The 12,066-nt window shown below is 41.7% G+C and overlaps 1 protein-coding gene across 1 annotated transcript in view; it reads left to right on the plus strand.

The window, feature by feature from the left end:
• Nucleotides 1-12,066, plus strand: part of SLC8A1 (solute carrier family 8 member A1) — a gene marked incomplete at its 5' end in the record, with an annotated part of 326,794 nt that overhangs the window by 11,775 nt on the left and 302,953 nt on the right. Inside the window, 1 exon segment of the mRNA NM_001009848.1 lies at nt 8,105-9,936. Coding sequence (NP_001009848.1) covers nt 8,138-9,936 — 1,799 coding nt within the window.

Below are 12,066 nucleotides of genomic sequence, written 5' to 3' on the forward strand. Positions count from 1 at the left end.
TTTTTGGTGACCTAGATATAAACGCATGCATATGACCTCATTTTTGGTTCCCAGTATGTAAGGTCAGACCTCAAAGAAGGGCTTCTCTTTCTCTTCAGGGTGGATGGCGAACCAATTATTACCTGAAATAGTTATTATTGTTCATAACGAGGCCCCTGAAAGAGTCACAGAGCACAGATGAGGTGTTCCGAGGCCCTGCCTCGAGGAGTTCACTATGCTTAAAAACCCTGGGTTGTAGAGATGTAGGCTGGGAAGTCTGAGGTTTCTAGAACCCTGGTTGTATTAACCCAAGTGCATTAACTTGGTAATGAGGTGATCCACTTTGAGTGTGTCGAGGTGTATCCATGATCTCACGGTCTGAATGCCTGGAAAGTCTCTCCTTTTCTGTGATTCTCTAGTAACAAAAGAGTTCTGTTCCAGAAGGGGGACCTACACTTTGGCTTTTATAATATCCCACCAGAATATGAGTTTCTTGGGGGATATTATCTTATTCATCTTATTTTGTTTTATTTTATTTTATTTTATTTTATTTTATTTTATTTTATTTTATTTTATTTTATAGAGAGAGTGCATGAGCTGGGGAGGAGTAGAGAGAGAGAGAGAGAGATAAGAGAGAGAGAGAATCCTAAGCAGGCTCCACACTCAACATGGTGCCCCATGCAGGGCTTGATCCTATGACCCTGGGATCATGACCTGAGCTGAAATCAAGAGTCTGATGCTCAACTGACTGAGCTACCCAGGCACCCCTCTAATTCATCCTTTTTAATACAGTATCTGGCGTATGTGAGTGGCTAAGAGAAGCCTGGCAGACAAAACCATGAATGAATGTGTTTTCCTGTTTTGTTGGATTACTTACTTGTTTAAAAATTAAAAAAAAAAAAAGTCATGACCCCAAGATAGCAAATTTGTGAGCTGCATTGAAATTCTTGAAAAAATATTGACTTATTGTTCCTAGAGCAAAGTATTAACATGTCATGCTAAAATTTGGTATCGTTTTCCCTACCCCACCCATCTTTTATTTTAGTTTTGCATGCTCCCTGCTAGGATTTCTTTCTCTATTTTCTTTTCTCCGGACCAAAGGGAAAATCCTTGAGATTATTGCATGATTTTGGAGTGATTTCAGACCTCAGATTTTAGCTGATGATCCCCCAAATGGATCATCTTTCCCTCACTATGTGATGAATAGGAGTGCTTATAAAATGCTTACTCAGGGGGTGAGGAGGCATGAGACAGGAGAGAGGGCCATGAAAGCTCTTGATAAGATAGTATAAACGATAGACATTTATTTAGGGGGAAAGGAGGGTGGCATGGAAAGGTATTTTGCACGAAACACCTAAGCAGGGGGCTCTTTTTTACCAAATAACAGAATCGTTCACACAGGAAGTGGAAACAAAAAGATGCTGCCATTTTGGAAAGCATGATGGTGTAATTAATGCAAAGTGCCTGGATTAAACTCCTAGTAGTTGTACTTAGGTTTGTATGACTTCAACCGGCTTACTTTTATGAACCATTTATTTTTCTCATTGGTAAAATTAGAAGGATAGTATCTCCTTGCGATGTTGTCAGCAACCTCGGGGACAGTGAATCCAAAGCAGTCAGTAAAGCCTCTGGAACAAAGCAAGTGCTCAGTCAATGGTTGCAGTCATTATTGTCATAAATACCCTCACGGGGGGCCTTCCTCTGCCCTTGGCACTGGCAGAATGAATCTGAGGACAGTCCTGGTCCAAGATTAGCCGAGCAGCTTCCCTTTTTTATTGAAAGACTGTTGTCCAGCTTTCTTTCTCTTATTCTTATTTCCACGCCAGTATGCAGAGTTAATATATTTAAATGTATACTCTTGATGTGCTGATGTGCTTTCCCTTTTATGGGACCTCCCTGATGGAGGTCATTTTTGGTTGGTGTTTGACCAGATGTCTGTTTATTTTACTGCAAGGAGAAGATAGGCTTTGTTGGGGATATTCAAAATATCAGGATGAACTTGGCATTCCAAAAGAAATCAGCAAGCCAGAGCTCACGCAGGAGGACCCACCTCCAGGACCTGGGGAAACTGTCAAAGCCCCAGCTCCTCTTTTTATGCCGGAGGTCAGTTTTTCCAGGGTGAGGTTCTCTGTCCGTGAACCTGAATCCCCTTTCCGCTCCTCCACCTAATGCTGACATTGGCTTTTCAGTGTGATACTGGCCTCTACTCAGTTTAGGGGCATCTACTTCACACAGGGCACAGTTTTAAAATCAGATGCCTAGTCCCAGCTCTCAGGTTCTGATTCACCTTCAGAGATTTGGTGAAATCAGCACATGACTTTCTGAGAATTATTGTATTCACTCAATAAGCAGGTGCTGTGTATCTTTCACGTGCCAGATTCTGCTCCAGGAACTGGGGCTCCGTTGATGAACAAAAGAGACAAACATCTTCACCTGTAACAAAGTTTACTTCTATCAGAGAGAGATAGGCAACAAAAAGAACCCTTAAATAAATTATATTAGCACATAAAGAGTAATAAGTCCTACATAGGAAAACAAAGTAGGGAGTACATCTCATGACTTTCCAATAACTTCTTCATTATTTTAAATCCTAAATTCATCTGTATTTTTTTGGCCACATTGCCTGACCACTACCCCAGTTGCTTCCTTTGATGAATGAGCTGGGTGTTTTCTGACACGGGACAGGATCCTGACTGTAGTCTAGTACGTTCAGCCAGAGGGCGGGAGCCCTTTTTATGACCTCTCACTGCCTGTACTCTGGAGGACCTGTCCCAAAGTATTAAACAACAAAGAGGAAATTCTCTTTGAGAAAAAAAAAAAAAAAGATAATAGCAGAGAGTCGTTGTGGAAACAGAGATCCTTCCTAACATGTGGTCACGGTCTGTTAGCCTGAGGTTGGGTGCCAGAACAGTAATTTGCACCCTAGATGGCTAGTTAGATAAGGAAGATCATCCTCTGGCATCATCCCTTTGTCTAAAAGTGTTTGCAAGTGCTTGTCTCAATAGTGGGTAAAAACGTATGGTTGCTTTAATGTTGCCTTAGAAACAGATTAATTGCTTAGCTTTGATGCATTCAGTCAGCACGAATTACATAGAAAGGAATTCTAGGTCCTGATGAGGGAGTCAAGGAGTTCCTTTGAATAACCCAAGCTGCCAGTCAATAGAATGAGATTAGGCTGCCTTGTGCACTGGACTGGTGGGGGTGCCAAAGGTGTTTCTTCTCTCTGAGTCGGGTCCTCTCTGGTAGTCAAACCTGGCTACAGACCCCCACAGGGAACCCCTTTCACTGATTATTCCTCAGGCCTCTGCAGTGGGGGGCTGTTCCCCACTCTTTACCAAGGAAATCTGTCTTAGTAAAAATCTGTCTTACAGGTGCATGTTCCATTCCTATGACCTCGCCACCTTCAACACTGGTGTCTGGGCCTTTTCACTAACCTTCATCACTGCCATTCACATCTGTAGATGTGGCATTGTTAGTTTTCCTTTAAAATAAATAGTGAGCAGAAGACGGTCTGGGTATTCTTGACTTTGTGCCGAAGGCTCATTTAGATGATGTAATGGATATTCCTAAGCAAGAATCAGCCTTTGATGTAAGAGTTGATTTGAAACCACTGTGAAAAATAGCCTCCCCCTTGTTACAGGGTTCAGTAGACCAGGGCAGAATATAAGAAAGCTGGGCAACAGAACGACATATAAACAGCCTCTGTTCCCTGCTTAATTTTTTATGGAAATAGGTATTTAGGGAGACAGGGGGAAGGGTCAGGTAGTTCTGCTTGAATCTGATGACAGAGGAAATACCCTGAAACAAAAGAATGAAGAAAGAACTCTTATTTAGATAACATCTGCCCCACATCCTCCAAAGCATTTGGATTTGGTAATTAATTTAGTAAAGAAAGAAACTGAGGTCCAGAGAGTTCTTTCCAGTCGCTCCATTGCCAAAAATCTGTATCAGGGTTTTGTGTCCACTGATTTCACAGATTACAATACTACCACCTTTTGAATATAATTCTGATGTTTTGAAGTTAACCTCAGAAACCCCCTTCCTTTTTCTCTGATAGGAATTTTTACTGATGCATCCGCCCTTAGACATCTGTACCCTTTTGGCTAAGAATATGCTGTGAGATGTGGGTTGGGCAGGACTTTTTTTTTTTTCTGGCTGACCTAAGGGATTGCCCTGAGAGTGTGTGCAGGAAGAGGTGGCCAGGTAATTGGTAAAAAGCAAGTTTAGGGCAATTGTGTCTAGGAACATGCCAGCCTGTACATTACACCACAGCTCTCAATGTTTGTCTGTGAGTCTCTAATCCACAAGATCAAAGTGAAGCTGTTGGAAACCTTGCATGGGGCTTTGCTACTGAGGCCCTCCTAACCCTTCATGGAAGCCAAGAGGTCTTCCAATGGGCCAGTCCAAGTCCAAATCCAATAGCTCTCTAAGATTACTTCACACACTATCAGGGATGCTGTTATGGAACAGTTAATGATACCGGTCTCAGAGACAGACCAGGGTTTGAATCTTCGTTTGGGAGTTTACTATCTTTATGACTTCCACCAAGTACTTAACCTGTCTGTGCCTCAGTGAAGCCCGTCTCCAAAGTGGGCTAATAATATCTACTGCATAGGGTGATTGTAAGGGCACTGAGCATTACATAACTCCAGGCAGTGCTATTCTCATGGACTGTAACGTAAATGGCAACACTAGGAGTTGTGTAAAATAGCAATGCTTGTTATTGTAAGTATTAGATATAAGAATCCATATAAAGAATTTAGCATAGAGTCTGTTGTAGTGTTTGTAAATAGAACCTCCTGTTAATCTCTCAGGCAATTGGCCATGATTTGCTGTTGTGCTGTTTTGACATTTACTTCTAAGAAAGAAAATAGTTGGGGGCACAGAACACACAGTCTTCGAAGAGCTGGAGGTAAGAACGCATGGTCATGGTCAGGGGATGGAAAGAATTTCCATATTCTAGAACTCAGAGGCTAGATCCTAAAAGGTCTGAACAGCTTGTTGAGGGGACTGGGTTTTGTTTTCAGGGCAATAGGCAACCAAAGAAGAGTTTTAAGGGGAGTGAGAGAGTCAGAGCTGTACTTTAGAAAGCTCATTTTGGCTGAAATGTGAAAATGGAATGATGAGATTTGGCAGGGATTTGAAGCAAGTGGTGAATTATATCAGTCCTGGAGACAGGCACAGGTTGGAATCTCCGTTCTGGGTTTCCTGTCTCCATTCCATACTACAGTCTGTGAGCAAATACTTAACCTTTCTGATCTTCACAGGTTCCCAAGACGTTTTAAGCTGTAAATTTTCCAAAGGTTTTAAACTAGAAATCTTGATTGTATCCTTTTTTATACCTGCCAGGCATTGGGATCATTTATAATTCAGGGTGCTTTTTTAAAGTTTTATCTATCTATCTATCTATCTATCTATCTGTCAGTGCAGATCCAGATGTGGGGCTAGAACTCATGAACTGTGAGATCATGACCTGAGCCAAAACCAAGGGTCAGGAGCTTATCCAACTGAGCCACTCAAGTGCCCCCAGATTTTTAAATAAAAGGCAAAACCTGGTCTCCTTGTTTCTTGCCTGTCCCTATAACTGTATTCTTCAGGGAACAAGCAGAAAGATCTTTGTAATAGGAAAATCAGCTGATCTCACACTTCTGATCAGAACCTCCCCATGATTTCCATCTCTTTCACGATCAAAGCCAGTGCTTTAAGGTGGACTCCATTCCTTTCCTGATCCATTCCCACTATGTCCCCAGCTTCTGAGCCCTGTTCCCCTTGCTCATGCCCTCTTGTCACACTGGTTCCTCTATGGCTCCTAGATTACGCAAAGAAAAGTCCCAACAGGGTCTTGGCACTTACTTGAAATTCTCCTCCTGTAGATATCCACAGGGCTGGGTCCCTTACTTCCTTCAGGACTTAGCTCCAATGTTATCTCATCAGGGATGCCTTTCTTAACGATCCAATATAAAATCATGTATGCTATGTACACACACTCACATATACACTCACACACGCTCTCACACACATGGACTCCCTGTCCTACTTATATTGCTTTCTGCCCCCACCTCTCCAGAACTTTTTAGCATCTGACATTTATTTATTTGTTTCCTCCCTGATAGAACATAAGATCTTCAAGGACAGAGACTTTGTATTTTTTTTTTGCTTTTAATTCATTGATGAATTCTTAGGACCTAGGAGAGATCCCCGCAGGTCATTCTAAAACATGTAGTAGGTGGCACTCATAAATATTTGTGGAATAAATGGCTGCATAAGGGAATTTAAACTAGATCTCCCACTACTCTTGCAGGTTGCTTCAATGTCTCCCTGTTTTAAGTGGCGATCCTACAACCTACCCAAGCCCTATAATGACCGAACAAGTAGAATCACGGACCATGAATCTTGCATATTTTAAAAATGTGCTTTTTTCTCTTTTTTCAGCCTTTTATGTAGAATGTAATTCTGCTACCACGACCCTCTGCTGTGTCTTTAGTGTGGGGAAAATGTCAAAGCTTATCTCCCAATAGCGATGAGCTAAAAGGGGCTTTTCGGCAACGGTGGGCTCTCTGAGGGTCTGCCAGAATGTGCCGGGCCAGGGGGTTTCTCCTGGGCCACGGCGAATTTCCACTATATGCCATCAGTAGCAAACGTGGGCCAGAGAATGTAGATGAATGTGTGGGAGGCTTTTAGACTGCCCCAGGCTCTGAAAAGCTCCAGTCTAGCTCCACTTTTAAGTTTTTATCAGGCCACAAGGTGATGTTCTGACTCAGGACCCCTTCTTACCAACACTGTATCTGATGTCATAACTGGCCTTCCAGACCAGAGTTACCCTGACTTGGACCAGACCTTCCTCTATGTCAGCACCTAACCAAGCCTTAGAGGCAGAGGTGATGTATGGTCCAAGTGGAGTTTTGCCTGAGCTGGTGGGTGAGGTTAGTGCCATGGTTTTCCAGTCCACAACTTTGCTTTGTTTACCAAGCTTTATGTGGCTCAGTGACTCTGCTGCTAGATCCCTAATTACTTACAGCCCTTCATCATGTATATACTTTGTGGTCACTGTTGTTCTGCCACATGAGCTAATTTAGATGGAATTATTGCTCCTGGATTTTTTGGTCACTTGAACCCTGTGCAGAACCAATATATGTTTTCGAATGACCATGGAAAAGGATGACATCAACACCGAGAAGGAACATTTTATGGCTAGGGAAAGCTGATTTCACAGCCTGTCAGACAAGAGCCTTAACCCACGACTAGACCCGGGCCTGGTTATCTCCCTTTCCTGCTGTGGACAGCCTGCAGATTCTAAAGCGAGATCTGTACCCAGATTCGAAGAGCTGTGCTTCAAGAACCAGATGCCCAACTGCTAACGTATCCGGGGAACTGGGCTTGCTGAAAATTAGGAGGAAATGTACTCTCCTCAAAATATGTTTTTAAAAACTATACGTAATGTGCAGAAATACTGCATTACAGCAGAATATTTTTCCTCTCAAGTACAAATACCATTGACTTTGTGGGAAACCTTGAAGATACCCCTGTGTTTCCAAGTAAGCTTGGAGCCATAGGACATGATTTCATAAAATGCAGTGTAAGGTGTGCTCCAGAATTTAAGATCATTGAGAGGCCTTGTGTTGGTAAAGTTTTTAGAGTCTGAACATTAAAACAGCAGTCTTAATAAGGTGATTTTGGCAATGAAACCATTTCTGGAAGGTGATTATAGTAACCAAAATTTAAAAGGAAACCTGCATTAGAAACAAGGAGAAAATTATTCAATGCTTCAGAAGTCTTCCCCCGCCCCCGCCCCTTATTGGCTGCTAGTATGCCTAACTATGTATTCAACAAGGCAAACCTATAATTCAACTTTTCACTTCCAGGAAGTCAATTGTATACATTGCTCCGGGAATGGAGGCTTCATGTAGAAAAGCAGAGAGATTGAGTTGTGAGTTTTACAAAGGGTTGCTTAATCAATGATGGATACTTAGAATAATGATTCACCATAGATGTTATGGTAGCCAAAAATAAACAAATCATTGGTAAAAGTAATAAAAGTAAGTAATTAGTCATGCTTTGGATCTGGCTCTGATGGTGTGATTTTTTTTTCCCCCCTACCCTCCCTCCATCTTATTTTTACTGGTAGGTTGGGACAGTTGGAAGTCTACCATTGTACAACATGCTGCGATTAAGACTCTCACCTACATTTTCAGTGGGATTTCATCTGTTAGCCTTCGTGGCTCTCTTATTTTCCCATGTGGACCTTATAAGTGCTGACACAGAAATGGAAGGAGAAGGCAATGAAACTGGCGAGTGTACCGGCTCATATTACTGTAAGAAGGGGGTGATCTTACCCATTTGGGAGCCCCAAGACCCTTCCTTTGGAGACAAAATTGCTAGAGCTACCGTGTATTTCGTGGCCATGGTCTACATGTTTCTCGGAGTCTCTATCATTGCCGACCGGTTCATGTCCTCTATAGAAGTCATCACGTCTCAAGAAAAAGAAATAACCATAAAGAAACCCAATGGAGAGACCACCAAGACCACTGTGAGGATCTGGAATGAGACCGTTTCGAACCTGACCTTGATGGCCCTGGGATCTTCTGCTCCAGAGATTCTCCTTTCGGTAATTGAAGTGTGTGGCCATAACTTCACTGCGGGAGACCTAGGTCCCAGCACCATCGTGGGAAGTGCTGCGTTCAATATGTTCATCATTATCGCGCTTTGTGTTTACGTGGTCCCAGATGGAGAGACGAGGAAGATTAAGCATTTGCGTGTGTTCTTTGTGACAGCAGCCTGGAGCATCTTTGCCTATACTTGGCTTTACATTATTTTGTCTGTCATCTCTCCTGGGGTCGTGGAGGTGTGGGAAGGTTTGCTTACTTTCTTCTTCTTTCCCATCTGTGTTGTGTTCGCTTGGGTAGCAGATAGGAGGCTTCTGTTTTACAAGTATGTCTACAAGAGGTATCGGGCTGGCAAGCAGAGGGGAATGATTATTGAACATGAAGGAGACAGGCCATCTTCCAAGACTGAAATTGAAATGGATGGGAAAGTGGTCAATTCCCACGTTGACAATTTCTTAGATGGTGCCCTGGTTCTGGAGGTTGACGAGAGGGACCAAGATGATGAAGAGGCCAGGCGAGAAATGGCTAGGATTCTGAAGGAGCTCAAGCAGAAACATCCGGAGAAAGAAATAGAGCAATTAATAGAATTAGCTAACTACCAAGTCCTAAGTCAGCAGCAAAAAAGTCGAGCATTTTACCGCATCCAAGCTACTCGCCTGATGACTGGAGCTGGCAACATTTTAAAGAGGCATGCAGCTGACCAGGCAAGGAAGGCAGTCAGCATGCATGAGGTCAACACTGAAGTGGCTGAAAATGACCCTGTTAGTAAGATCTTCTTTGAACAAGGGACATACCAGTGTCTGGAGAACTGTGGTACTGTAGCCCTGACCATTCTCCGCAGAGGTGGTGATTTGACCAACACTGTGTTTGTTGACTTCAGAACAGAAGATGGCACAGCCAATGCTGGGTCTGATTACGAATTTACCGAAGGAACTGTGGTCTTTAAGCCTGGTGAGACCCAGAAGGAAATCAGAGTTGGCATCATTGATGACGATATCTTTGAGGAGGATGAAAATTTCCTTGTGCATCTGAGCAACGTTAAAGTATCTTCCGAAGCCTCAGAAGATGGCATCCTGGAAGCCAATCATGTTTCTACACTCGCTTGCCTCGGCTCTCCCTCCACTGCCACTGTGACTATCTTTGATGATGACCACGCTGGCATCTTTACTTTTGAGGAACCTGTGACTCATGTGAGCGAGAGCATTGGCATTATGGAGGTGAAGGTATTGAGAACATCTGGAGCTCGAGGAAATGTTATCGTTCCCTATAAAACCATCGAAGGGACTGCCAGAGGTGGTGGGGAGGACTTTGAGGACACTTGCGGAGAGCTCGAGTTCCAGAACGACGAAATTGTGTAAGTTCTTTTTTTTATACATCTGTGTGGGGTTGAGTGCATTTGTGAATGGGAGAGCGTATGCATTTTTTTTTTAATGAAAAGGCATACAAGGAATGGAATATTTACTGTAAAGGCCCCTTAAAAAATACCAGTGCTCCCTCACGTGCCACTTATCAATATGGTCTATATAGAGAACTTGATTTGGTTTTATTTTTTTTTTGTACTTTTGCATACTTTAATTATACATACATTATAACTTATCACATATTACATATTATAATTTGCATACATTATAGAGGTTATGATAGAATGAGTTTTGTGACACAGTTTATCAAACTACTTATGATGGGTTGAAAATGTGCATTCTGTCTTCAATCACATGATATACATACAAAAAAAAGGAGATATTTATTTACTTACTTATTTGTTGAAAGTGAATATTTAAACCCTCACGTTAGGTCCCTGTACTGAGTACAAATTGGGAAAGCCCAAAAAGGAAACACCTTTGAAAAGAATTTCCTGGCTACCAGGGCTTGACTGGAACATTTTTTTGCTGCTTGTATCTGATACTGTGTTTTTGTGACAATATAAGATAATGTTTCTGCTTCCATGCTAATGCTTAATTATGACTTCATGACCAGTTCTGCTTTTTTTAGTTTTATGCCAACGTGGGAAAAGTCATATAGCTCTTATTTAGTTCTAGTCTGATTTTACTTTCCATGATTAAGTGAACCCTTTTACCCTACTGATAATAGTGACGGAGAGAGAATAAGGTTCTGTTCAAGCATCCTCTTTGACAAGGAACAGGTTAGGGCAAAGAATTGGGAACAATTTACTCTTCCTATTGACACTTTACGGTGACACTTGCCAATGTTGTCACACCGAGTGCCTGGTTGTGCGATGATTCTTCCATTGACAGCTGCTATTTAGAGCTATTTCTCCTTCCTTACCTAGGAGGGGGCATTGCACTCACCAAATGCAAAGCAGAAAGTTTGAGTCAATGAGCAATGTCCAAACTGGAAGGAAGGAAGGAAGGAAGGAAGGAAGGAAGGAAGGAGGGAAGGGAGGAAACTATAATATCTGCAGGACAACAAAGGGTATTAAAATGAATGATTATGTTGGTTGAATTTCCAGGAAAAATATGTAATACAGTTTGTTCTAAAAATGGTTAACTCTTGTGTAAATGTTATGTGATATGTCAAATGCCAAGTATGTTCTCTCCAAAACTACATTCTCCTGCTAAAAGTGTAGAGTGAGGGTGAGGGGGCAGGGGAAGATGGGCAGAGGGAACAGATATTCCTGAAGATGGCTTCCGATGTCTTTACATCTCTTTGATGTTATATTATAAAGATGGACAGTTACCGAGTGTGGTTATCATGATGGAATCAAGCAAAGCAGAGATTATGATATCCATCTTCAGATGCGTGTGGGGGGGGGGTAACTTCGGATGAATATTTATTTTATGTTGGTTCTCATATTGCTAATACTCCCCTTATTGGGATGTGTTTTGTTGGGACATGTATTTTACTGAAAGATAGTAATATAGAAGCAAATGAATACCTTGCATACTTAAGGAGGGATTTTCCCAGAGGCCTTGCATTGAATGTGATCCTGCCCACATTAGCTCATAAGCTTTATTCCTTTGGTAGGAATTTTTTCTCATTATATTTTTTAATCATTTCAGTTATTGAACCCTCTTGTATTAGATAGCACTTGTGATCTATATAAAAGTATATTACATGTCACTAAAGTAATATTGAATATTATTAAGTGAACTCACAAGGTAGCCCTTAAATATGACCAAATGGGTGTTTTGTTTTGTTTTGTTTTGTTTATTCATTTTACTTAGGATGTTTTCTCCTGGAAATGTCTTGACTTTGTTAATAATGGATCTGTACTTCTTTATTTGAGAGGCGGTCTTTCCTTCTCTATTCTGCCGTTCAGGACTTTTACCAAACCATAAACCTTCTTTTGGGCGCAGTGTAGAAGAAGAAGAAGAAGGGAAAACAAACAAACAAATAAACAAAAAACAACTGACATTGATTTGATGGGATAGCTTATTCTGCCAAGCTCCATTTAAAACATTTGCCCTATGCTATTAAATTGATTTAATTCTTGCTAAGGAAGGAATATTGCCAAATTCCAGCT

The sequence above is a fragment of the Felis catus genome, chromosome A3 (genome assembly GCF_018350175.1).
Source record: "Felis catus isolate Fca126 chromosome A3, F.catus_Fca126_mat1.0, whole genome shotgun sequence".
Taxonomy (NCBI): Eukaryota; Metazoa; Chordata; class Mammalia; order Carnivora; family Felidae; genus Felis; species Felis catus.